The sequence below is a fragment of the Poecile atricapillus genome, chromosome 6, assembly GCF_030490865.1.
Source record: "Poecile atricapillus isolate bPoeAtr1 chromosome 6, bPoeAtr1.hap1, whole genome shotgun sequence".
NCBI lineage: Eukaryota > Metazoa > Chordata > Aves > Passeriformes > Paridae > Poecile > Poecile atricapillus.
The window spans coordinates 37955974-37980208 of NC_081254.1; the positions used below are offsets into that span (position 1 = coordinate 37955974).

At 52.3% G+C, this 24235-nt stretch overlaps 1 protein-coding gene across 17 annotated transcripts in view; it reads left to right on the plus strand.

The window, feature by feature from the left end:
• JAKMIP3 (Janus kinase and microtubule interacting protein 3) overlaps positions 1 to 24235 on the plus strand; it is a 69027-nt gene that overhangs the window by 31009 nt on the left and 13783 nt on the right. For 8 of the 17 annotated variants that reach the window (XM_058841644.1, XM_058841648.1, XM_058841649.1 and 5 more), the window contains exons 5-20: positions 3174 to 3389; positions 4985 to 5104; positions 5499 to 5645; positions 7150 to 7281; positions 7736 to 7771; positions 9079 to 9138; positions 12453 to 12581; positions 15184 to 15312; positions 17066 to 17149; positions 17818 to 17880; positions 19249 to 19347; positions 19571 to 19669; positions 19759 to 19818; positions 21469 to 21534; positions 21858 to 21926; positions 21998 to 22075. In XM_058841644.1, the coding sequence (XP_058697627.1) occupies positions 3174 to 3389; positions 4985 to 5104; positions 5499 to 5645; positions 7150 to 7281; positions 7736 to 7771; positions 9079 to 9138; positions 12453 to 12581; positions 15184 to 15312; positions 17066 to 17149; positions 17818 to 17880; positions 19249 to 19347; positions 19571 to 19669; positions 19759 to 19818; positions 21469 to 21534; positions 21858 to 21926; positions 21998 to 22075 (1587 nt within the window). Of the gene's footprint in view, positions 1 to 3173; positions 3390 to 4984; positions 5105 to 5498; positions 5646 to 7149; positions 7282 to 7735; positions 7772 to 9078; positions 9139 to 12452; positions 12582 to 15183; positions 15313 to 17065; positions 17150 to 17817; positions 17881 to 19248; positions 19348 to 19570; positions 19670 to 19758; positions 19819 to 21468; positions 21535 to 21857; positions 21927 to 21997; positions 22076 to 24235 lie in introns of those variants that run through there. The other 9 variants (XM_058841651.1, XM_058841652.1, XM_058841650.1 and 6 more) reach the window with 9 other exon arrangements.

Here is a 24235-nt window from a genome sequence, read left to right on the forward strand (position 1 = left end):
GGAGCTGTGGGGTCTCAGGGGGAGCTGTGGGGTCTCAGTGGAACTGGGGGGTCTCAGGGAGAGCTGTGGGGTCTCAGGGGAGCTGTGGGGTCTCAGGGGGAGCAGATGAAGCTGTGGGCACTGTGGGGTCTCAGGGGAGCTGTGGGGTCTCAGGGGTCTCAGGGGAGCTGTGGGGTCTCAGGGGGAGCAGATGAAGCTGTGGGCACTGTGGGGTCTCAGGGGAGCTGTGGGGTCTCAGGGGTCTCAGGGGAGCTGTGGGGTCTCAGGGGGAGCAGATGAAGCTGTGGGCACTGTGGGGTCTCAGGGGTCTCAGGGGAGCTGTGGGGTCTCAGGGGGAGCAGATGAAGCTGTGGGCACTGTGGGGTCTCAGGGGTCTCAGGGGGAGCTGTGGGGTCTCAGGGGGAGCAGATGAAGCTGTGGGCACTGTGGGGTCTCAGGGGTCTCAGGGGAGCTGTGGGGTCTCAGGGGTCTCAGGGGAGCTGTGGGGTCTCAGGGGGAGCAGATGAAGCTGTGGGCACTGTGGGGTCATGTCCTGATTGCCACCATCCCTGGGTGGATGTGCCTGCCGTGAGCAGCTCCTCTGGTCGGGGACAGGGTTCTCCTCTGTGTCCCCGGCCTGCAGGGATGCCTTTCATCGCAGGCCCCGGCAGCTTCAAAGGACACTTCTGACAGCATCTGTCACCTTGCAAGGGCCCCGGGAGCGTGGGGGCCAGGCCCTACAGCCAGGGTTTGAGTGAGGATGGAAATAATAACCTGGAGAGCGTCGCGGCCTAAGGCTCCGGCGTGTGGGGCTCGGGAGGAGCAGCAAGCACATCTCCCCGTGCCCAGATCCCTGAGTGGCACCAGCTCTGCTGCTGTGGGGCTGCCGGAGGATGAGCAGACACATAAATATTCATCCAGGAGTGGCAGCAGGGAGTCTGGCAGGTGGTTGGATGCTCCTGCGCTGCCGCCTCTTCCCGAGCTCCAGAGCCGGCAGGCAGGGTGGGAGCAGGGAGAGGAGCCAGAGCCAGGGACCAGAACAGCCCAGAACAGAGCAGAACTGAACAGCACAGAACAGAGCAGAACTGAACAGCACAGAACAGAACTGAACAGCACAGAACAGCACAGAACAGAACAGCACAGCACAGCCCAGCATGAGGCCAGGCTGGCCCTGCCTGGGGGCTGCGTGCCCACGGACCCGCACCGCTGCCAGTGAGTCCTGGGGCCACTCAGCCCTGCCCTTCCTTCCCTTCCCTTCCTTCCTTCCTTCCTTCCTTCCTTCCTTCCTTCCTTCCTTCCTTCCTTCCTTCCTTCCTTCCTTCCTTCCTTCCTTCCTTCCTTCCTTCCTTCCTTCCTTCCTTCCTTCCTTCCTTCCTTCCTTCCTTCCTTCCTTCCTTCCTTCCTTCCTTCCTTCCTTCCTTCCTTCCTTCCTTCCTTCCTTCCTTCCTTCCTTCCTTCCTTCCTTCCTTCCTTCCTTCCTTCCTTCCTTCCTTCCTTCCTTCCTTCCTTCCTTCCTTCCTTCCTTCCTTCCTTCCTTCCTTCCTTCCTTCCTCCCTTCCTCCCTTCCTCCCTTCCTCCCTCCCTCCCTCCCTTCCTCCCTTCCTCCCTTCCTCTCTTCCATTCGGGTGCTGAGGGACATTTTTCCCTTCCATCTCTGCTGTTTCCACGCTGTCTCTGTCTAACAGGGGCTGCAGGCACCAAGCCTGAGCGTGTGTCATGTACGGGAATTTAGTCAGGTGAAGGGAGATGTCAGTGCTGATGTTTGCTTGTGGTTTATGAAGGTTATGTTTAGGGATTTTTTCCTTTTTCTGGAAAACAAACCGTCAGTGAAATGCTGTGAAATGTTTTGTGTTTTCTCATCTCTTTGTTCCTCCCAATTTCATGTGTTGCCTTTGTTGTAATGTGTCTTTGTTTCTATAAAAATAAGAATCAACCCAATATTCTGCTTATTTTAAACAAATAATCATTTGATGATGTGTTATCTTTTCATCTGTACATCCATTTAGATTCCTCCTCATTAGGCATTCAGCAGAAAGACCTCAGGTGCTCGAGAGCACCTATGTCTTTGTTTCACTCAAAGTCAGCAGACGCTGCCTTCATGGACATTTTTGGAAGGATCTTTATTCAATGGCACCCGAAATCCTTTTCATCTGCTCCATTTTGCTTTCCTGATACCTGTGTGACCTGCCAGCACCTGTCCTGGGTGGGCCACATCGACATTTACTGCAAACAAAGTCCTTGGAGTGACTGTTGATTCCCAATGCCATTTTTTTCCAGGTTTACAGACAAAGCAGAGACAAAAGTATTAACACAGCTCTTACAAAGCAAAATGTTCTTATTAGAAGCAGGCCAGGCTTAAAAACTGACCATTGAATTTAGATGTGTGAATTCCCAAGGAGCGATGGCAGAGGTGTTGTGTTTGTGGAAAGCAGCTGGCAGAGCCCTGGGGGATGGATGTGGTTTCTGTGGATGGTGGATCTGTGTCCATGATCCCCCCTGATCCCTGCAGGATCAGTTCTGAGCCGGGACAGCCCCAGCTGGGCTGGCACCAGGGCTGTGTTCCCTGGGCAGGGCCCAGCTGAGTCCCAGGGAGCTCCAGCCACAGCTCAGGGATGGGATCCTGGCCCATCCCAAGGGATGTGCACAGGCCCCTGGCACAGGCAAACAGGGACAGAGAGCATTAGAGGTCACTGGGCATTTGTCATTTAAGCACTTCATGATTTTGCATAATCTTTACTATGTGCAAATAAAACCTCTTATGGAAAGGGAATTGCTCACAAGGGAGACTTTTGGAAAAAAAAAATTTAAAAACTCACATTTCTTCTAGGAATTTTGAAAATTTAAAGGATACTGAGGTTTCAATATTTTTCTTTTAAAATTATTAATCCAAATTTTCCAGAGGTGACATCCAAACAAAACGCTGCAGAATCATTAAAGTGTTTGAGTGAAGCTATCAAAGTGTGATGCCAATGTCAAGCTTTAATTCTCTTTCAGATATTCTGAAATGGTGATAGGATTACAGGCTATTCCCCAGTATTTCAATGCCAAGCTGCCTGCTGCAGGAGGGGTTGCGCGGGGCAGCGTGCCCGGTGTCCCTGTCCCTGCTGTGGTGGCAGGACAGCGATGCCGTGTCACCGCGGGGTGCTCGGGGTGCTGCCCAGCCACTGTGTGACTGTGTTCTGTTCTCCTTGTAGATGGAGGAGATTAAGTTTAAGGACAGAGCAGTCTTCGTGCTGGAGAGAGAGTTAGGGGTGCGAGCCGGGCATGCTCAGAGACTGCAGCTCCAAAAGGAGGCTTTAGATGAACAACTGTCCCAGCTCAAAGAGTCTGACCGGCATCTGAGCAGCCCCAAGCGGGAACTTCCTTATGCAAGTGGTGCAGGAGACGCTTCAGATCATTCGGGAAGCCCCGTAAGCACTTCCACGTGGTTTCACCTGAACGAGCGCCCAAATGGCACCGAGGGACGGAATCTTGATGAGCTCCCCCCGAGCCAGAGCTGTCCCATGGCTGCACAGGGGGCCCGAGGCACCTGCTCTCGTTTTTGCCGTGCCCAAACCCTTGAGATTTCCAATCAAACCTCGCCATGGGAGAGCTTTTGCTTTCTGTCGTTTTGTTTCCCGGTCGGTTTGCTTTGGTTCTGTCAGCAGGGTGAAATTCCTCTGTTCTTTTCTCCCTTTCCTCACTGTACCATGCTCAGCCACCCGCCTTAGTCTGACAGTTTGACACGATTCTGCCAACAAACGATGCAAATGCATTTCTCAGCAGGTGCTGTTTGTGTGCGAGCTCTGGAGGCGCGAGCTGGGGCTGGGGGAGCAGATGTACGAGGCCAGTTCCAGGGGGAAGGGGCAGGGCAGCACAGAAACCCTGCAGCCCCCAGGGCACCCCTCTCCTGCTGCTCAGCGCTCTGGCCATCAGCAGGACACAAAGTGAGCCAAAGACCTCCTAACCTATTATCTCCTGATTATTCTCTGCAATAACCAGAACACTGGATTGGAGAAACCCCTCCCCAAAACCTTTTCAGTGTAACGCTGGCACCTCCCTGCTTGGGCCTCCCTTTGCCCAGAAGTGCCCTCGGGTAACTGCCCTCGTGCCTCTGACGTGTGCAGGTCATCCTCATCGCTGATCCTCATCAAGATTTCTTTTGCAACAGCCCTGATTGTCTCAGTACAAGTGCAAAACTTATACCTGAGCAAAGCAATCTATTTTATTCTTTGGCCCAAGCCTCTCCTGCACCTGTTGAATGAGGAACCCTAGACCTCCCAAAAGTGCCACCAGCACTGTGGGCACTAATTTGCCTCTCTCTGGTTGTACTCAACTTCTGCCAAAGACCAGAACGAGTTGTAGAGAAGGGGGAAAGTCTGTCACGTTTGTCAGGAGCTGTAACTCCTCTCTGATTCTGAATGAGAACACATCTACCTGTATCTCCACTCATTGCTAATTTGATTTAAGCATTTTCACTCAGATAAAGTGCTACCCCTGTGGCCTTACGAGTGACCCTTTAGGACCCCATAAGGGCCACAGTTTTCTGGAAGAAGAGCTTATTCAATGCACAATTGCATGGATTTTCCCCATTCAGTAATTCAATAATTTCAATATCAGTGTCTTACGACCAAGTGCTCAGAGTGGGCGATGTGTCTGAAGCTCTCAGTTCAACAGTGGCACCATTGGGACACGGCCTTCAGTTTTGATATTTTTCTGTTGTTTCCAAGTTTACCATTTGTAAACTTTGTATTTGCACATTTGTGACTTTGTATTTGCATATGCATATACATATACATATGCACATACACACCTCTGCATTTGCATTCTTTGTTACATCTCCACTCCCGACTTTCCATTGGTGTCACCCTGCAGCTTTCTGTGGCCAGTCGGGTTCCATGGGTTACACTCTACTCAGTAACGTTTTTAAATGTTTGGATTTGGGATAAGAGAATGTTTGAGCTTTGCCAGCGTGCTGTTGCATGTACACTTATCAGCAGTTATTTGCAGTTGATCTTTGTTTTAGGAACAGCAGTTGGATGAAAAGGATGCCCGGCGCTTCCAGCTGAAAATCGCGGAGCTGAGCGGGATCATCCGCAAGCTGGAGGACAGGAACGCGCTGCTGTCGGAGGAGAGGAACGAGCTGGTGAGTGCAGCAGTGTGAGGGCTCGGGGCCCAGAGACACCCAGATGTTTGCTCCTGTGCTCTGTGGAGATGAGGGGCTGCCTCCTCCTCAGCTCGGTGCTCGGGGCTGTGCCGCCTCCCTCCCCTCTTGGCTCATACAACAATGGCATCAGCTCAAATCGTGTTTATTTCTTTTCAAAAATAAGTTTGAACCTTTGAACCCACCCTGAACACCTGCTGCTCAGATAGAATATCTTCTCATGTAGGAATGCTCTCTTCCCAATGGAAAGTCCCAAGAGTTTCTCATCAGTTCTGCTTTGTATCAGGAGAAAATACTTCTAGTGTGAGTTACAGAGCATAGTTAATGTATTTGATGAAAAAGCTCCAGAGGTGTTCTTTTTCTCTTCATCTTTCAGTTGAAACGTCTCAGAGAAGCAGAAAGTCAGTATAAGCCCATTTTGGACAAAAACAAGCGCCTCAGCAGGAAGAATGAGGAGTTGTCACATGCCTTACGTCGAATGGAGAATAAATTGAAATTTGTGACGCAGGAAAATATTGCGATGGTGAGTGCCTGTGCTGCTGGGAGAGGGTGGGAGCTGGAGCTGGGGATGGGGCTGGAGCTGGGGCTGGGGCTGGGGCTGGAGCTGGGGATGGAGCTGGGGATGGAGCTGGAGCCGGGGATGGAGCTGGGGCTGGAGCTGGGGATGGAGCTGGGGATGGAGCTGGAGCCGGGGATGGGGATGGAGCTGGAGCTGGGGATGGGGATGGAGCCGGGGATGGAGCTGGGGATGGAGCTGGGGATGGAGCTGGGGCTGGGGATGGAGCTGGGGCTGGGGATGGAGCTGGGGCTGGGGATGGAGCTGGGGCTGGAGCTGGGGCTGGAGCTGGAGCTGGGGCTGGAGCTGGAGCTGGGGCTGGGGATGGAGCTGGAGCTGGGGCTGGAGCTGGGGCTGGGGATGGAGCTGGGGCTGGAGCTGGAGATGGAGCTGGAGCTGGGGATGGGGATGGAGCTGGGGATGGAGCTGGAGATGGAGCTGGAGCTGGAGCTGGGGATGGGGCTGGGGCTGGAGCTGGAGCTGGGGCTGGGGCTGGGGATGGAGCTGGGGCTGGAGCTGGGGATGGAGCTGGGGCTGGGGATGGGGATGGAGCTGGGGCTGGAGCTGGGGATGGAGCTGGGGATGGAGCTGGGGCTGGAGCTGGGGATGGAGCTGGGGATGGAGCTGGGGCTGGAGCTGGGGCTGGGGATGGAGCTGGGGATGGAGCTGGAGCTGGGGCTGGGGATGGGGATGGGGATGGAGCTGGAGCTGGGGCTGGGGATGGAGCTGGGGATGGAGCTGGGGCTGGAGCTGGGGATGGAGCTGGAGCTGGGGCTGGAGCTGGAGCTGGGGCTGGGGATGGGGATGGGGATGGAGCTGGAGCTGGGGCTGGGGCTGGGGATGGAGCTGGAGCTGGAGCTGGAGCTGGGGATGGGGCTGGGGCTGGAGCTGGAGCTGGGGCTGGGGCTGGGGATGGAGCTGGAGCTGGAGCTGGGGCTGGGGCTGGGGCTGGAGCTGGAGCTGGGGCTGGGGCTGGAGCTGGGGATGGAGCTGGGGATGGAGCTGGGGATGGAGCTGGAGCTGGGGATGGAGCTGGAGCTGGAGCTGGAGCTGGGGATGGAGCTGGAGCTGGGGCTGGAGCTGGGGCTGGAGCTGGAGCTGGGAAGGCTGAGGGAGGCAGGCACTGGCCCACACTTGCAGGTTCCATGGGAAACTGTTCCATTCTGGCAAGGTCCCTTCTGTCCCAAAGTCATCTGGTGTTTTATGATCCACCTTCAGCTCTCTTGCCAGAGCCACCTCACAGTCCCTGGGAACGCTGCACTTGGGACTCTGCCCCTTTTTCCAGCTGGAGGAGCAGGACCATCTGGCACATTTGGAGCCCGGATGTGAGGCTCAGCAAAAAGGGAGCAGGAGAGCTGCCAGGGCAAGCATTAGAGAGATGCTCCTCTTGCTGTAAAGGGAAGGGCCAGACAAGTCCCTGGCAAAGCCTCCTGATCATTTCCTCTTCTGCCCTGTGGTTTTTGGATTCTAGAGGCAAAGAACTGGAGCAATAAGAAGACCAAGCTCCCTAAATGACCTTGACCACAGCCAGGAAGAAAGGGAAGTGGATTTCCTGAGACTACAAGTTATTGAGCAGCAAAACATCATTGATGAGCTCTCCAAGGTACGATGGGAGGTGCTGCTCTGACGTGACAGTGACCCCAAGGAGGGGTACCCGAGGCCTGAGGGGGCTCTGGGAGCAGAGGGCTCAGTGGGCAGCAGGGGAACCTGGCAGGCATTTCTGTGCTTAGCAGTAATATAAATTATCTCTGATGTGGTGCTTGGGAAAACCCTTTCAATCTGCACTGGCCTGGCATGGGAGATCCATGTCCTCACATGTGCTGGTGGCCAGATCTGGGAGGGAAACTGCCTGAGCTCCTTCAGCTGCAGACACCAGCGAGGCTGAAGATTCCTGTGTGCTCTGCACTCCTGGGTTTTGCTTCAATCTAACCATGTTCCCAGCCCTTGGAAACAGAAAACATCAAAATCATGATACTCCTCTAGAAAATAGCTTTTATTTCTTCCCTTTCTTTTTAAGCCTGTCCAGTTACTGACATTATTTCATTCTTTTTCATTAGACCCTGGAGACTGCTGGCTATGTGAAGAGTGTCATGGTAAGAGTGACATAAACTTCCTCCTCATCTGTACATGCTTTAAATTTCTGTTCATGGAAAGCAGGCAGGGTACAATAATACTTATTCTCCCTTCCATCTGTGCTCAGCAGTGAGCTGACCTGGGGGTTTTTCAGAGCAGATTTTTTACCAGCAGTTGCTCACCTGAGTAAAAGCACTGTGATAGTGGGGAGGAAAGCTTTTATCCCATCACCTTCCCTGATGGCCAAGACCAAGTGTCCCCATCTCCAGGGCAGCTGTGTCACCTTGGAACTGCATTTTTTCACTCTGGCTACCCCTGGCTTTGTGTCATGGCCAGCAGGGCGTGCTCAGCCCTGCCCTTGCCGCTTGCCCCATGCCTGTGCTGGGGTTACAGCAGGGATGGATATTGATGGATGTGCTGTTCCCATCAGCAGGCAGAGTTCGATTGTCCTGCTGCTGGCCTTGGGAAGGGCACAGGCAGCAGCACGTGTCAGTGTCCCCAGTGCCACCACAGCCCTGTGCCCAGCAGCTAAAATGAAACAGCTCAGGGGCTCCCCTCAGAGCTTCCCTCTCTGCAGTCCTGGGTTTCACAAGTCCAGAACAGAGACGTTTTTCTGAGTACTGTAAAAAATCGACATAACTCCATAAAGAGGAAGAAATTCTTCCCTGGCAGGGTGGGCAGGCCCTGTCCCAGGTGCCCAGAGCAGCTGGGGCTGCCCCTGGATCCCTGGCAGTGCCCAAGGCCAGGCTGGACATTGGGGCTGGAGCAGCTGGGACAGGGGAAGGTGTCCCTGCCATGGCAGGGGTGAAAGGAGGTGATATTTAACATCCCTCCAACCTGGAATTTAATTATTCTATTATTTCCTCCAACTGGAAAAACTGTTGGCAGCAGTAAATACTCAAACCTTACTCCAGAGGCACGGGGAACCTGCAGATCCTGAGAGAAGGAGCTGAGCCTGCAGGTGCTGAGTTCAGAGGCCCTGGAACGTGAGCAGTGGGGCTGTTGGGTGTGTGCAGCTTCCAGAGCCACCAGAGCCAGGGCTGCAGTGCCATGGTCACCCCTGGAGCAGCTCCAAGGACACACACAAACTCTCAGCATAAAGCTGATCATCAGCTTGCTTTTAGTTTGATTTCCATGGACATAAAGAGCAATTTCTATCTGTCTGTGGCAAGCCTGAAAGATGTTAATGAGTGAACCAGCCCGGGCTGGTGACAGTGTGGGACAGTGGCCAGCAGGGAATTCCTGTCTGCTGCTTCCTTGTACTGACATGGTTGATTGGAATAACTGCTCTCTGCAAACAGCCAACACGTGTCCCTGACTCTTGCAGGAACGGGATAAGCTGCTAAGGTTCAGGAAGCAAAGGAAAAAAATGACAAGAATTCCTAAGGTAAGAAACAAAACCTTCTGTGGTGATGTGCTGATGGACAGTGCTGGGGTGCTCAGGCAGTGTTCCCCTTAAGGGTCTGCAAATGGGTCCTAAACTTAAATTTGGGTGCTGTGGTTCAAGGACATTCCCAGAGTGTTTTGGGATATTTAAGGAGGGGGGCAGGGGTCCTGTTTGCATGGAGCATTCTGAGCCTTTTCGTGCTCTGCATTTACCCTGTGGGACTTTGGTGGGATGTGGTTGTCTTAAGAGGAGACACATTTTATGAATTAACACATCTCCAAATGATCTTCTAATGGTGCTGCCTGCAAACATGTGCATGTTGTGAATAATTCATGATGGAGTTTAGTAACATGTGAAAATTGCTGGTTAGGGAAGCAATGGTTAGAGCTCAGGGAAAAGGGAACGTTGGTTAATGAGGGCTTGGCAGGGTGTTACTGTAAATATTAACACTAAAATGTCACAGCAAGGTTTAATGTCAGGGGCTGCCAGCGTGATCCAGGGATGCAGAATTAGATTGAGGCTGGAGCTAATGAATCTATGAATAACTAATTGAGGTCGATGGGAGATGGCTCCTGTCATCCTGAAAATCACACCCAGGCCTTCCAGGGAGTCACTGCGTGGGGCTTGGGACAAGGGATGGAGGGACAGGAGCCAGGGAATGGCTCCCAGTGGCAGAGGGCAGGGCTGGATGGGATTTTGGGCAGGAATTGTTCCTGGCAGGGTGGGCAGGCCCTGTCCCAGGTGCCCAGAGCAGCTGGGGCTGCCCCTGGATCCCTGGCAGTGCCCAAGGCCAGGCTGGACATTGGGGTTTGGAGCCTCCCACATTGTGTCCCTTCCACATTCTGGGATTCTGTGATTCTCCTTCAAAAGTTACTCACTGCAAATTAAATCCAAAGGCCAAAATCTGGATATGTTTTTTGTAAATTATCAGTTAAAAATTTCTGTAGATCTGTGAAGTGTTGTCTTTGACTTTCAAGCATTTACAGTAAATCTTTCTTTACCACCATTCCTTTAAACAAAACACAGCTTTGAGTGGAAAACTGGATTTCTTCAAACCATAGACACACTGCTGTGGTGATTAACTTCAAGTAGAACACTTTTTGAAGATCTAACTTTTCATGTGAAAGCTGTGGTGCTGACAGGAGGGACACCATGCTGATGGCAGTGGATTAAAAGAGATTTCAGTGCACAGCTCTCCCCTCGTGCTGTGGTGAACATTCAAAATAAAAGAGTGCTTAGCCACAGAGAAACGGGAAGGAAAATGCATTTTAAAAGGCAGGGCCTGGGAGATCTCACAAATGTGCCAGTTCAGGGATTCAGATGGTTTCAGGTACTGTTTGAGCTCTGTATGGGGTGAAAGATTTGATAAATACGTGTGTGAAGGACTGGGCTGGTTCTGGAAGAGCAGCAGAGTGAGAATTGCCAGCACCTGGAGCTGGGGCTGCTGCAGGAGCCGTGCTCAGCCATCAGGGCAGTGTGTCCATGTGCCAGGGCTGTCTGTCCATGTGTCAGGGCTGTCTGTCCATGTGCCAGGGCAGTGTGTCCAGCCCCCAGGGCAGTCTGTCCATGTGTCAGAGCAGTGTGTCCATGTGTCAGGGCTGTCTGTCCATGTGTCAGGGCAGTGTGTCCATGTGCCAGGGAATTCTGTCCATGTGTCAGGGCAGTCTGTCCATGTGCCAGGGAATTCTGTCCATGTGCCAGGGCAGTCTGTCCATGTGCCAGGGCAGTGTGTCCATGTGCCAGGGAATTCTGTCCATGTGTCAGGGCAGTCTGTCCATGTGCCAGGGAATTCTGTCCATGTGCCAGGGCAGTCTGTCCATGTGCCAGGGCAGTGTGTCCATGTGCCAGGGCAGTCTGTCCATGTGCCAGGGCAGTCTGTCCATGTGTCAGGGCAGTCTGTCCAGCCCCCAGGGCAGTGTGTCCATGTGCCAGGGCAGTGTGTCCATGTGCCAGGGCAGTCTGTCCATGTGCCAGGGCAGTCTGTCCATGTGTCAGGGCAGTCTGTCCAGCCCCCAGGACAGTGTGTCCATGTGCCAGGGCTGTCTGTCCATGTGTCAGGGCAGTGTGTCCAGCCCCCAGGGCAGTGTGTCCATGTGCCAGGGCAGTGTGTCCATGTGTCAGGGCAGTGTGTCCATGTGCCAGGACAGTGTGTCCATGTCCCAGGGCTGTCTGTCCATGTGCCAGGGCAGTCTGTCCATGTGCCAGGGCAGTGTGTCCATGTGTCAGGGCAGTCTGTCCATGTGCCAGGGCAGTGTGTCCATGTGCCAGGGCAGTGTGTCCATGTGCCAGAGCAGTGTGTCCAGCCCCCAGGGCAGTGTGTCCATGTGTCAGGGCTGTCTGTCCATGTGCCAGGGCAGTCTGTCCATGTGTCAGGGCTGTCTGTCCATGTGTCAGGGCTGTCTGTCCATGTGCCAGGGCAGTCTGTCCATGTGCCAGGGCAGTGTGTCCATGTGTCAGGGCAGTGTGTCCATGTGCCAGGGCAGTCTGTCCAGCCCCCAGGGCAGTGTGTCCAGCCCCCAGGGCAGTGTGTCCAGCCCCCAGGGCAGTGTGTCCATGTGCCAGGGCAGTGTGTCCATGTGCCAGGGCTGTCTGTCCATGTGTCAGGGCAGTCTGTCCATGTGCCAGGGCAGTGTGTCCATGTGCCAGGGCAGTCTGTCCAGCCCCCAGGGCAGTGTGTCCAGCCCCCAGGGCAGTGTGTCCAGCCCCCAGGGCAGTGTGTCCATGTGCCAGGGCAGTGTGTCCATGTGCCAGGGCTGTCTGTCCATGTGCCAGGGCAGTCTGTCCATGTGCCAGGGCAGTGTGTCCAGCCCCCAGGGCAGTGTGTCCATGTGCCAGGGCTGTCTGTCCATGTGTCAGGGCAGTGTGTCCATGTGCCAGGGCAGTCTGTCCATGTGTCAGGGCAGTGTGTCCATGTGTCAGGGCAGTGTGTCCATGTGCCAGGGCAGTGTGTCCATGTGCCAGGGCAGTCTGTCCATGTCCCAGGGCAGTCTGTCCATGTCCCAGGGCAGTGTGTCCATGTGTCAGGGCAGTGTGTCCATGTGCCAGGGCAGTGTGTCCAGCCCCCAGGGCAGTGTGTCCATGTGCCAGGGCAGTGTGTCCATGTGCCAGGGCAGTGTGTCCATGTGTCAGGGCAGTGTGTCCAGCCCCCAGGGCAGTGTGTCCAGCCCCCAGGGCAGTCTGTCCAGCCCCCAGGGCTGTCTGTCCATGTGCCAGGGCAGTCTGTCCAGCCCCCAGGGCAGTGTGTCCAGCCCCCAGGGCAGTCTGTCCAGGTGCCAGGGCTGCTCCCTGGGCTCCCTGACCCTGCTCTCTGTCAGAAGCCGGTGGTGGAGACGTTCTATGGCTATGATGAGGAGGCTTCCCTGGAGTCTGATGGTTCCTCCATCTCCTACCAAACGGACCGGACTGACCAGACCCCCTGCACACCTGAGGATGATCTGGAAGAGGTAATCCTCAAGAATCCCTCTTGGTTTGCTTGTACCCTTGATACTGGCTTTGAATGAAATTCCTGCTCTGTTGCATCATTTCTCATATCTTCTCTCATATCTGTTCTATCGTTCTGTCACCTCAGACCACAAAATGAAACATTTCTGTTGAATTTGGTGCTGTGCATGTTGTTCAGTATCTCTAAATCTTAGGTCTTCAGTAATTTCACAACTTCCAGCCAAGCTGGAAATCTCATATCCTAGGAATATTGAATTTCTGGCAGGTTTGCAGGTCAGAAAAACTGAGAAATTGGACAGCCCTTGTTAGATGTGTTCACTCTGCGCCTGGCTGCAGATTTTGGCGTGTGTCATTTGGGCCAGCCAAGCTCAGCACAGAGCAGTAAGGTCTGTGTTTGTGCAAGGAGAAGGGAATGTTCCCCTGGAGCTCTGGGCTCCAGGGAAATGCTGACTCCTGCTCACTCCCAGAGGCTCTGGGAGCAGAGCACACAAATGTAATACAAATTAAAGGGATTATTCCAAGTATTTGCCAGGGCTTCCCCAGAAATGCATTCCCCAGTGTGTGTCAGATCACTGGACCATTACACAGCTCTGGGCTTAACAAGAATCTTGTAATAAACACAAATTGCCACTGATGATGTGCAGCCTTTTCACACTGCAGGTGTGGAATTGCTAAAGGGAACCTGCCCAATTCCTCACTCCATCATGGAAGGTACCTGGTGCTGTGCTGTGCTGCAGGAAATCTGAGTGTGTTTGTGTAGGTATGAGCCTGTGTGCTCCCATTGCTGTGCTGCAGGAAATCTGAGTGTGTTTGTGTGGGTATGAGCCTGTGTGCTCCCATTGCTGTGCTGCAGGAAATCTGAGTGTATTTGTGTAGCTGTGAGCCTGTGTGCTCCCATTCCTGTGCTGCAGGAAATCTGAGTGTGTTTGTGTAGCTGTGAGCCTGTGTGCTCCCATTGCTGTGCTGCAGGAAATCTGAGTGTGTTTGTGTAGCTGTGAGCCTGTGTGCTCCCATTGCTGTGCTGCAGGAAATCTGAGTGTGTTTGTGTGGGTATGAGCCTGTGTGCTCCCATTGCTGTGCAGGAAATCTGAGTGTGTTTGTGTAGCTGTGAGCCTGTGTGCTCCCATTGCTGTGCAGGAAATCTGAGTGTGTTTGTGTGGGTATGAGCCTGTGTGCTCCCATTGCTGTGCTGCAGGAAATCTGAGTGTGTTTGTGTGGGTATGAGCCTGTGTGCTCCCATTGCTGTGCTGCAGGAAATCTGAGTGTGTTTGTGTGGGTATGAGCCTGTGTGCTCCCATTGCTGTGCTGCAGGAAATCTGAGTGTGTTTGTGTGGGTATGAGCCTGTGTGCTCCCATTCCTGTGCTGCAGGAAATCTGAGTGTGTTTGTGTAGCTGTGAGCCTGTGTGCTCCCATTGCTGTGCAGGAAATCTGAGTGTGTTTGTGTGGGTATGAGCCTGTGTGCTCCCATTGCTGTGCTGCAGGAAATCTGAGTGTGTTTGTGTGGGTATGAGCCTGTGTGCTCCCATTCCTGTGCAGGAAATCTGAGTGTGTTTGTGTAGCTGTGAGCCTGTGTGCTCCCATTGCTGTGCTGCAGGAAATCTGAGTGTGTTTGTGTGGGTATGAGCCTGTGTGCTCCCATTGCTGTGCAGGAAATCTGAGTGTGTTTGTGTGGGTATGAGCCTGTGTGCTCCCATTCCTGTGCTGCAGGAAATCTGAGTGTGTTTGTGTAGCTGTGAGCCTGTGTGCTCCCATTGCTGTGCAGGAAATCTGAGTGTGTTTGTGTGGGTATGAGCCTGTGTGCTCCCATTGCTGTGCTGCAGGAAATCTGAGTGTGTTTGTGTAGCTGTGAGCCTGTGTGCTCCCATTGCTGTGCAGGAAATCTGAGTGTGTTTGTGTGGGTATGAGCCTGTGTGCTCCCATTGCTGTGCTGCAGGAAATCTGAGTGTGTTTGTGTGGGTATGAGCCTGTGTGCTCCCATTCCTGTGCTGCAGGAAATCTGAGTGTGTTTGTGTGGGTATGAGCCTGTGTGCTCCCATTCCTGTGCTGACATCCTCCCCCTGTTCAGCCAGTGGGAAGGTGATGCATGTACCCAGCAGTGTAATTCCATTTGAGTGAAATATTCCGCTCAGCCTGACATGAAAGCATTCCATACTGTATGTTGTAAGGAGGGTGAAGAAGATGAAGGGCTCCTTTCATGTTGCTGTCACCACTTCTACAACTATTAACTCTGGATTTGTGTTTTAATAATTGAGTGAGGCTGTCAGGCTTGGTTTCCTTTCCAAATTGAAAACCTTTTGTTGTTAAAGAAAGCTGCATTTTTAACTTTAACATGATGATTTTCCCTGTTCCAATAAGAAAGGGTGGTGCAGTCATTAGTGTGCTATATGGAAGGTAAGCTTTTATCTTTCCAAGGCAGGGATTATCTTTTTATTTCTGTATTGCCTTTCCTGGAGGTAAGAGATGTGTAGGGGATGGAGGGGAAGCAGCTTGAGGGCACTTCACCACAAGTTTTGGTACCATGGTTCCAAATTGCGCTTCCAAAGTGGTAATTTCGTCACTTTTCAGAGAAAACAAAGCTGATCCCCTGTGTTTTTGTGCTGCAGGGCATGGCCAAGGAGGAGACGGAGCTGCGGTTTCGGCAGCTGACGATGGAGTACCAGGCGCTGCAGCGCGCCTACGCCCTGCTGCAGGAGCAGGTCGGGGGCACCCTGGATGCAGAGAGAGAGGTTAAGGTCTGCATGGCTCATATTTCATGGAGTGAGGGCTTGGAATGGTGGCTGGGGGATCCGAGGGTCCCTGCTCAGGTTGTTCTGCAGCTCACCTGGAGCTCCGGGCTCGGTGACTCCTGCCAGCCTCCCTGGGAGGGGCTGCTGAGATTCCACCACGGCTGCAGCTCAGGATTTTCACCTCTGACCAGTTTAAGGGAAATACAGGGAGAATTTTTCATGGGAAATCCTTGAAAGTTAAGCTCTTTTTCTAGAAAGAATTAGGACAGATAGCCTTAAATATATAATGCGTGGTCTTTAATTCCTTCTGGGCTCTGAGAGATTACATGATTCCTCATAAAATGTTTAGAAGGCTTATAGCTGAGATTTTTCTGTTAATTAAATTGCAAAGTGCCCTGTTCTGTTCTGCCTGTCTGCCTCACAGAGCTCCCGTGGCTCTGGGCAGCCGGCCTGAGGTGCTGCTTTTGTCAGGAGCTTGTTGTGTGCTCCAGGGAGTTCCAGAGGAATTGTTCCTGGCAGGGTGGGCAGGGGCTGGGATGGAATTCCCAGAGCAGCTGGGGCTGCCCCTGGATCCCTGGCAGTGCCCAAGGCCAGGCTGGACATTGGGGCTGGACACTGGGACAGGGGAAGGTGTCCCTGCCATGGCTGGGGTGGGATGGGTGGGATTTGGGGTCCCTCCAACCCAAACCATTCCATGACTCTCTGAAGGGCTGGCAGGATGGGTCATGGCTGCAAGGGTGAGTGCAGGGGAAGGGGACAGATTTACTGTTTAACAGGAGAAATGTGCCTGCAGAGCCTTCATTTGTTCCCACATCTGTTCTGTCAAGATGTTATCCAGAGCATTTAGAGTGGGCCAAGGTGTAATGCACGAACACTGACATTCCCAGAGCTGTTCCCAGAATGAGCATCAACTCTGAAACACCAGGGATTGCACCTGGAAACAAAACCCCAGTGAGCCAAGGCATGCCCAGCTGGGACAGGGACTGGATTTTAGTTTTCTCATAGTGAGCCAAAGGAGGCCCCAGTGCAGGTCACGGAAACAAGATCCCTTCCAGTGTAAATAACGGGATAAATAGCAGAGAAATGGTTCAAGGAAAGAAAATGTTCTATGAAAGTATGGAACAAATAAAACAACTTACAATAATCACATTTGTTCTCCAGAAAACATGCAGAGGAATGTCAGGTCTATTTAAATAAGATACAAATATAGCAAAAAATGAGACATGGGTATGGAAGAGATATGGCTCTAAATGACTAAATCATAGATGAGGTTCTAAGTCATGGGAAAGGCACCAAAGGCACAAAGAAATTTGCCAGTTTGTAATGTGGGATCTGTTTTGAGAGTTGAATGTGCCCCAAATTTAAGGGAACCAGGCATGCCCAGTATTGTGCCATAATAGTTTCCATTTCTTTTCCTGGAGAAAGGGGGGTTCTGACTGCAGCCTGCCAGGACCAGCTGGGAGGAGCCAGCTCTGCTTTGCCATTTTGTTAATCTTGAGTTAAATCTCAAAATCATTAATCCTGTCTCCCAGACTTGATTTGATTACATTTGATTATTTGATACTCTGTGCTCAGCTGCAAATTTCTTCTGCCAAAGAACTTTCAAAATCATTTGTTAAAAGCATTTGGTGTTTTAAATATTTTCTGTAACTGCATTAGGCTTGGTCTTTTGGAGAAAGTTTGATTTTTTTAAATTTATTTTTCGATTGTTCTGTATTGATTTTTTGGGTTTTTTTCACTTCTCTCTCATATCCCACAGACACGTGAGCAGCTCCAAGCAGAAATTCACCGTTCCCAGGCTCAGATAGAAGACCTGGAGAAGGCTCTGGCTGAGCAGGGACAGGTAATGCTTCTCCAGCCCCTTCCCCACCTCTCTGCTGGGGGACCAGGAAGGTTCCCAGGCTGGTTACAGCTTGTGTGCCCCCTCTGCAGACAGGAAAACCCAACAACCAAACACAACAAAGCAAAAAAAAGCCATCAACAAAACGCCACAAAAAACAAACAACAACAAAAAGCAAACAGAAAGTTATTTTATTTAATAAAATATTAAATAATTCAATCATTGCCTTCCCAGCTTAAGCTCTTATTGTTGTTCTTGCTGATAAACGATGTTCTGGGGTCTGTGGGTTTTATATATGCCTCAAACTAAGAGATTAGCTTCCAAATAAAGTTTAGTTTGCCTGATCTGCAGAAGTATGTCATTTGTATTTAGCAAAACAGAAATTTGATAGTAAACACATAGTTGGAAATGTCTCTTTTAATGCAAAACAGATTTTACCTGAAAGAGTTTTTTAATCACTGGAATGTTTTAATGCCATTTGTGTACTACAGAGCTGTAAAATTATATGGACAAGTTTAGCTGAGGAAGCTATTTTAGGAAGTAATGGCCTTACAGTTTCACAGCTGTCATTATTCTGTCCCCCTGTATGTGAGAATCAGTGAAATGCTTGCTGCTGTGCTGCTGCTGAACATTGCAGCTTCACCTACAGCGTTGTTCATTTCCTTCCCAAGGACATGAAGTGGATTGAGGAGAAGCAGGCATTGTACAGAAGAAATCAGGAACTGGTGGAAAAGGTATTCAACTTTTCTGTTTGTATTATTCAAATAATATTTGTGTCTTGAGGCACACAGAAGGTGCAATATTCTAACCCGTAGGGCACAGCCCTGCTGGAAGTGGTTCATGTTTAGTATGAGATCCTTAAAAACCTCCTGGAGAAGTGGGGTTCTGGCCTTTCCCATGGGACACCAGTGTCCTGGTGCATGAGTGACCCTGGGGACATCCCTGTGCCACACCAGTGTCCTGGTGCATGAGTGACCCTGGGGACATCCCTGTGCCACACCAGTGTCCTGGTACATCAGTGACCCTGGGGACATCCCTGTGCCACACCACTGTCCTGGTGCAAAGTGACCTGGGGACATCCCTGTGCCACACCAGTGTCCTGGTGCATGAGTGACCCTGGGGACAGGGCTGTGCCACACCAGTGTCCTGGTACATGAGTGACCCTGGGGACATCCCTATGCCACACCAGTGTCCTGGTGCATGAGTGACCCTGGGGACATCCCTGTGCCACACCAGTGTCCTGGTGCATGAGTGACCTGGGGACAGGGCTGTGCCACAGCAGTGTCCTGGTGCATGAGTGACCCTGGGGACATCCCTGTGCCACACCAGTGTCCTGGTGCATGAGTGACCTGGGGACATCCCAGTGCCACACCAATGTCCTGGTACAGGGTGCATGAGCAGCCTGGGGACAGCCCTGTGCCACACCAGTGTCCTGGTGCATGAGTGACCCTGGGGACATCCCTGTGCCACCCCAGTGTCCTGGTGCATGAGTGACCTGGGGACAGTCTGTGCCACAGCAGTGTCCTGGTACATCAGTGACCCTGGGGACAGGGCTGTGACACAGCAGTGTCCTGGTACATCAGTGACCCTGGGGACAGCCTGTGACACACCAGTGTCCTGGTACATCAGTGACCCTGGGGACAGTCTGTGCCACAGCAGTGTCCTGGCACACGGTGCTGAGCAGCCTGGGGACAGGGCTGTGCCACACCAGTGTCCTGGTACAAGGTGCTGAGCAGCCTGGGGACATCCCTGTGCCACAGCAGTGTCCTGGTGCATGAGTGACCTGGGCACAGGGCTGTGCCACAGCAGTGTCCTGGTACATCAGTGACCCTGGGGACAGTCTGTGACACAGCAGTGTCCTGGTACAAGGTGCTGAGCAGGCTGGGGACAGGGCTGTGACACACCAGTGTCCTGGTACACGGTGCTGAGCAGCCTGGGGACATCCCTGTGCCACAGCAGTGTCCTGGTACATCAGTGACCCTGGGGACATCCCTGTGCCACAGCAGTGTCCTGGTACAAGGTGCTGAGCAGGGCTGTCCCCAGGGTGGGCTCAGAGCCGCTGCTGCCCGCGGTGCTGAGCGCTCTGCCCTCCCCTCTGGCAGATAAAGCTGATGGAGGCAGAGGAGGCTCGCCTGAAACACGACGTGCAGGACGCCAAGGACCAGAACGAGCTGCTGGAGTTCAGGATCCTGGAGCTGGAGGTGAGCAGGGTGGCAGCCCCAGCCCGAGCAGGTGCTCTGCAGGGACAGGGGCTCCTGCCAGAGGAGAGTGACACACACCAGGGGCACAGGCAGGGCTGCTGGGGGTTCTTGTGGCAGGAGGGTGGAACGGGATGAGCTTTAGGGGCCCTCCCAACGCAGAGCATCCCCCGGTGCCGTGCTGTGACACACCGAGGGGGTAACCCAGGCATTATTGTCCTTCCAGGAGAGGGAGAGGAGGTCCCCTGCCATCAACTTCCACCACGGCCCCTTCACGGAGGGGAAGAGCCCTCTGCAGGTGTACTGCGAGGCTGAAGGTGTAACAGTAAGGGACGCTCCTTTCCTGTCCTCCTCTCCCTGAGCAAAGCCAGGTGCTCTGTGCTGACTCCTGCTTCTCCATTTCTCTCTTGCCAGGACATTGTAGTGGCAGAGCTGATGAAAAAGTTGGACATTTTAGGGGATAACGCCGTAAGTGTATGTTCCTTTAATAAATTGTGCATGCTTTGGGGAGTACCTGTCCTGCTGTGGAGTGAGCAAAGCTGCCTGGTTTGGTGCTGCACAGCCTGTCCTGCTCTGCTTAAGACCACAAGCAAAGCATTTTCTGGCATTTGAAGGTTTTGCTACCAGCTGAAGAGTGAAACACAGGGGCTCGTGTCACCATATTGCTTCTGCTATTCCTGTTATTTGGGGAATAATGTTGGTGTTTGGTGCTTTCTGGCCACTGGTCACACATGATTTGCCTGCTCTGCATTTGCTCTGCTTTTGCATTTCAGCAGCTGTGTGCTTTGAGACTCTCTAATACCCCATTAACCCTTGATAGTAACTGGGATATTAAGCGAGAAGTCAACACAGCAGTGTGAAAAGAAGCAAATGATGAGAAACTTGCAAGTGTTTCTCCTTCAGCAGGTGGCAGTGAGTAACTGCACACACAGCTGTGCACATGGAAGGCACACACGTGCTGTGTCCCTGTGCTCTCCTCTGTCAGCAGAGCCCCTCTCCAGCCCAAGCTCTCAGAGCCCTCAGCCCCCCCAGGACCCTCCTGGGGACCCCACCCAGCCCTGGGGCTGCACAAGGGTCCCCTCTGTTCCCACAGCTCTGCCCCTGGGCTGCCCAGTTCCTGATTTCTTCTGTACAATGCCTGCTTCTCCTCAATCCACTTCATGTCCTTGGGAAGGAAGCTTCCCAGGGCTTAAAGGGGCTCCAGGAGAGCTGGAGAGGGACTGGGGACAAGGGATGGAGGGACAGGACACAGGGAATGGCTCCCAGTGGCAGAGGGCAGGGCTGGATGGGATTTTGGACAGGAATTGTTCCTGGCAGGGTGGGCAGGCCCTGGCACAGGGTGCCCAGAGCAGCTGGGGCTGCCCCTGGATCCCTGGCAGTGCCCAAGGCCAGGCTGGACATTGGGGCTGGAGCAGATGGGACAGGGGAAGGTGTCCCTGCCATGGCAGGGTGGGATGGGTGGGATTTGGGGTCCCTCTGACCCAGACCATGCCAGGATTCCCTGGTGCAGTCCCTGCAGGACAGCACTGCCACGTCCCAGCCTGCAGCACCCTGCCCAGCACCTTCCCTGGCTGACTCAGGGTCCCCACACAAGCGGGACCCAGGGCCCTTCTCCTGCTGCACCTCTGGGCACACTCAAGCTTGGGATGAAATGCACAGCCCAACTCCTGTACTTTGATTTATTTTTTTGAGAAAGCAACAGAAGATGGATGGAATAGCCACATGTCAATAAATGCTTCCCAAAATGGTCACTTGGCTGCACAAAGTGAGGATGGTGCATGGGATGATCACTGCATCTCTTCTCCCCTTGGCTCTTTGTGCTGAGCTTGATCTTGTCCTGTGTTTATGTGTGTTTATTCCCTGTTGGGTGCAGATAGATCCAGTGTCCCTTTTCTTTTTGGTAAATACAGGAATTTGGGAAGAATTATGTATGATAAGGATTGGTAATGAATAGTGACAATGGCTTTTACAGTGATTTTGCATTACTGTATTAATTTTCTCTGCCTCAGTTTATTGTTCCTCTGAAATACTTAATTTCAGATGTATTTGAACAGCAGTGGCCAAGTAGCAGGTTAGTAACAGGAGCCTGGGATTTGTTGTAATTGTGCTCTGCTTTTGGTGCAGAATCTGACCAACGAAGAGCAGGTGGTCATCATCCAGGCAAGGACTGTCCTCACGCTGGCTGAGAAGGTAACAGCACCTCTCTGTGCCTGAGAGCATCTCTGCTGAGGGAGGGGACAGCTGCCCCCAAAGCCCTGGAGCTGCAGCTGGAACTGGGCTGGGCTGTGTCTGGGCAGCAGAGCAGGCAGACAGTGAAATGTTACTGAGCTCACCAAGCCAGGTCAGGGGGAAGGGGCAGCCTTTGGAACTGGGCTTTTCTCCATCTGCAGCAGACAGAAAACCAGCTCAGTGCTGCAGTTAGTTTTGCTGTGTAGCTTGTGCTGTGAGGGCTGGCAGTGCCCAGCTGCCAGGGCAGGCTGTGCTCAGGCTGGGCTCTGCTCTCTGCTCCTCAGTGGCTCCAGCAGATCGAGGTGACCGAGTCTGCCCTGCAGCAGAAGATGCTGGACCTGGAGAATGAGAAGGTACCGGGGAGGGCCAGGGAGGGCACAGGGCCCTGGGGCTGGTCACTGACAGCCCCTTGCTTGGTCCCCAGGAGCTGTTCAGCAAGCAGAAGGGCTACCTGGACGATGAGCTGGACTTCAGGAAGCAGTCCCTGGACCAGGCTCACAAGGTGAGGGTTGCCAGTGGTGGCTGAGTTAGGACACCTGGATTAGCTCAGTGCTCTGTGGAAGCTCTGCCTCGGGCAGTGCTGCTGTGGAGTGTCCCCAGGGCACGAGAGTTCAGCAAATCCTCTCCCTCAGCTAGCCACAACTTCCTCATGAGCAGAATTCCTGGGTTCCAGTGGCCCTTGCAGGGTTAGGACATGAACGCTGACTTACTCAGCACGACTTTAAATTCAGCCAAAGTTTCAGTAAAGGATCAGTAAGGAAATTAGGTTTTCAATAATTTGTCTTACATTTTAAAAAAAGATATTTTGGCCTAGGCAAATCCAAGGATTTTGGATTACACTCTCTGTAACCAGAGCAGCTGGAAGTATAAATTTGAAATGAAACTGCTTTTAAGTCAGGTTCAGCATTAGCTGGTCCTATGGCATTTCACCCATCTTTTCAGTCAGCAGCTGTCTTGTTTCTATCAATGAGAGAAAGGTTTTATATATATATATATATATATATATATATATATATATATATATATCCACAAAAGGCATAAAGCTTCCTCTCAGTTTATCTCATTTTTCCAGTTCTGCATAAACCTAGAGCTCAGTTACACTTTCTGAGCAGCAATGAGTATTTATGCCTCTGTTTCTCTATTTCTCTCTTTATGCATCCTGTTGTCTACTTGTGTCTTGGACCATTTGGGGGAGCTTTTGCTCCATACAATTTCTGTCCTGTGGGTGATTTTTAGGACAGATTTTGCAGAATTCTGAGCTGTATCTTGGAAACCTTGGGAAGCACACAAGCCTCTCAGCTGTGGTCTCAGCCCTAGAACACCTCTCAGTGGAATTTCCCTGCCCAGGGGATGGAACACGATGGCCTTTAAGGCCCAGGCTGGGGCTGTGTGTTTCCATCTGCTCTGTCTGAGCAGCAGTTTGTGTCTGCTCATGAGCAGCACTGAGTGCAGAGTGTGCACAGGCACAGGGGGCTGAGGCTTATTTGCATTTTCCTGTGTTTTCTGAAGGCACCACACACGTGTCCCAGGCACAGCTTTGCTCCAGGGCACAAATGCAGCCCGAAAGCAGCAAAGGAAGCTTTGTTCTGCCCTGGAATTGGAGTGGAAAAAGCTCCTTTGCTTTATAAAATTCGCTTCACTTCCATGTTTCCTTTGTGCCCCTGGAGATGAGGAAGAGCTAATTGTGATCCCCCTGGAGCAGAGCCAGCATGGTTAGCAGGCAGAAGCACTGACTGCAGGGTCACCAGTTCTCACCAGTTCTCACCAGTTCTCACCAGTTCTCACCAGTTCTCACCAGTTCTCACCAGTTTTCACCAGTTCTCACTAGTTCTCACCAGTTCTCACCAGTTTTCACCAGTTCTCACCAGTTCTCACCAGTTCTCACCAGTTCTCACCAGTTTTCACCAGTTCTCACCAGTTCTCACCAGTTCTCACCAGTTTTCACCAGTTCTCACCAGTTCTCACCAGTTTTCACCAGTTCTCACTAGTTCTCACCAGTTCTCACCAGTTTTCACCAGTTCTCACCAGTTTTCACCAGTTTTCACCAGTTCTCACCAGTTTTCACCAGTTCTCACCAGTTCTCACCAGTTCTCACCAGTTTTCACTAGTTTTCACCAGTTTTCACCAGTTCTCACCAGTTCTCACCAGTTCTCACCAGTTCTCACCAGTTCTCACCAGTTTTCACCAGTTTTCACCAGTTCTCACCAGTTCTCACCAGTTCTCACCAGTTTTCACCAGTTCTCACCAGTTCTCACCAGTTCTCACCAGTTTTCACCAGTTCTCACCAGTTCTCACCAGTTCTCACCAGTTTTCACCAGTTCTCACCAGTTCTCACCAGTTCTCACCAGTTCTCACCAGTTCTCACCAGTTTTCACCAGTTTTCACCAGTTCTCACCAGTTTTCACCAGTTCTCACCAGTTCTCACCAGTTCTCACCAGTTCTCACCAGTTTTCACCAGTTTTCACCAGTTCTCACCAGTTTTCACCAGTTCTCACCAGTTCTCACCAGTTCTCACCAGTTCTCACCAGTTTTCACCAGTTCTCACCAGTTTTCACCAGTTCTCACCAGTTCTCACCAGTTTTCACCAGTTCTCACCAGTTCTCACCAGTTTTCACCAGTTCTCACCAGTTTTCACCAGTTCTCACCAGTTCTCACCAGTTTT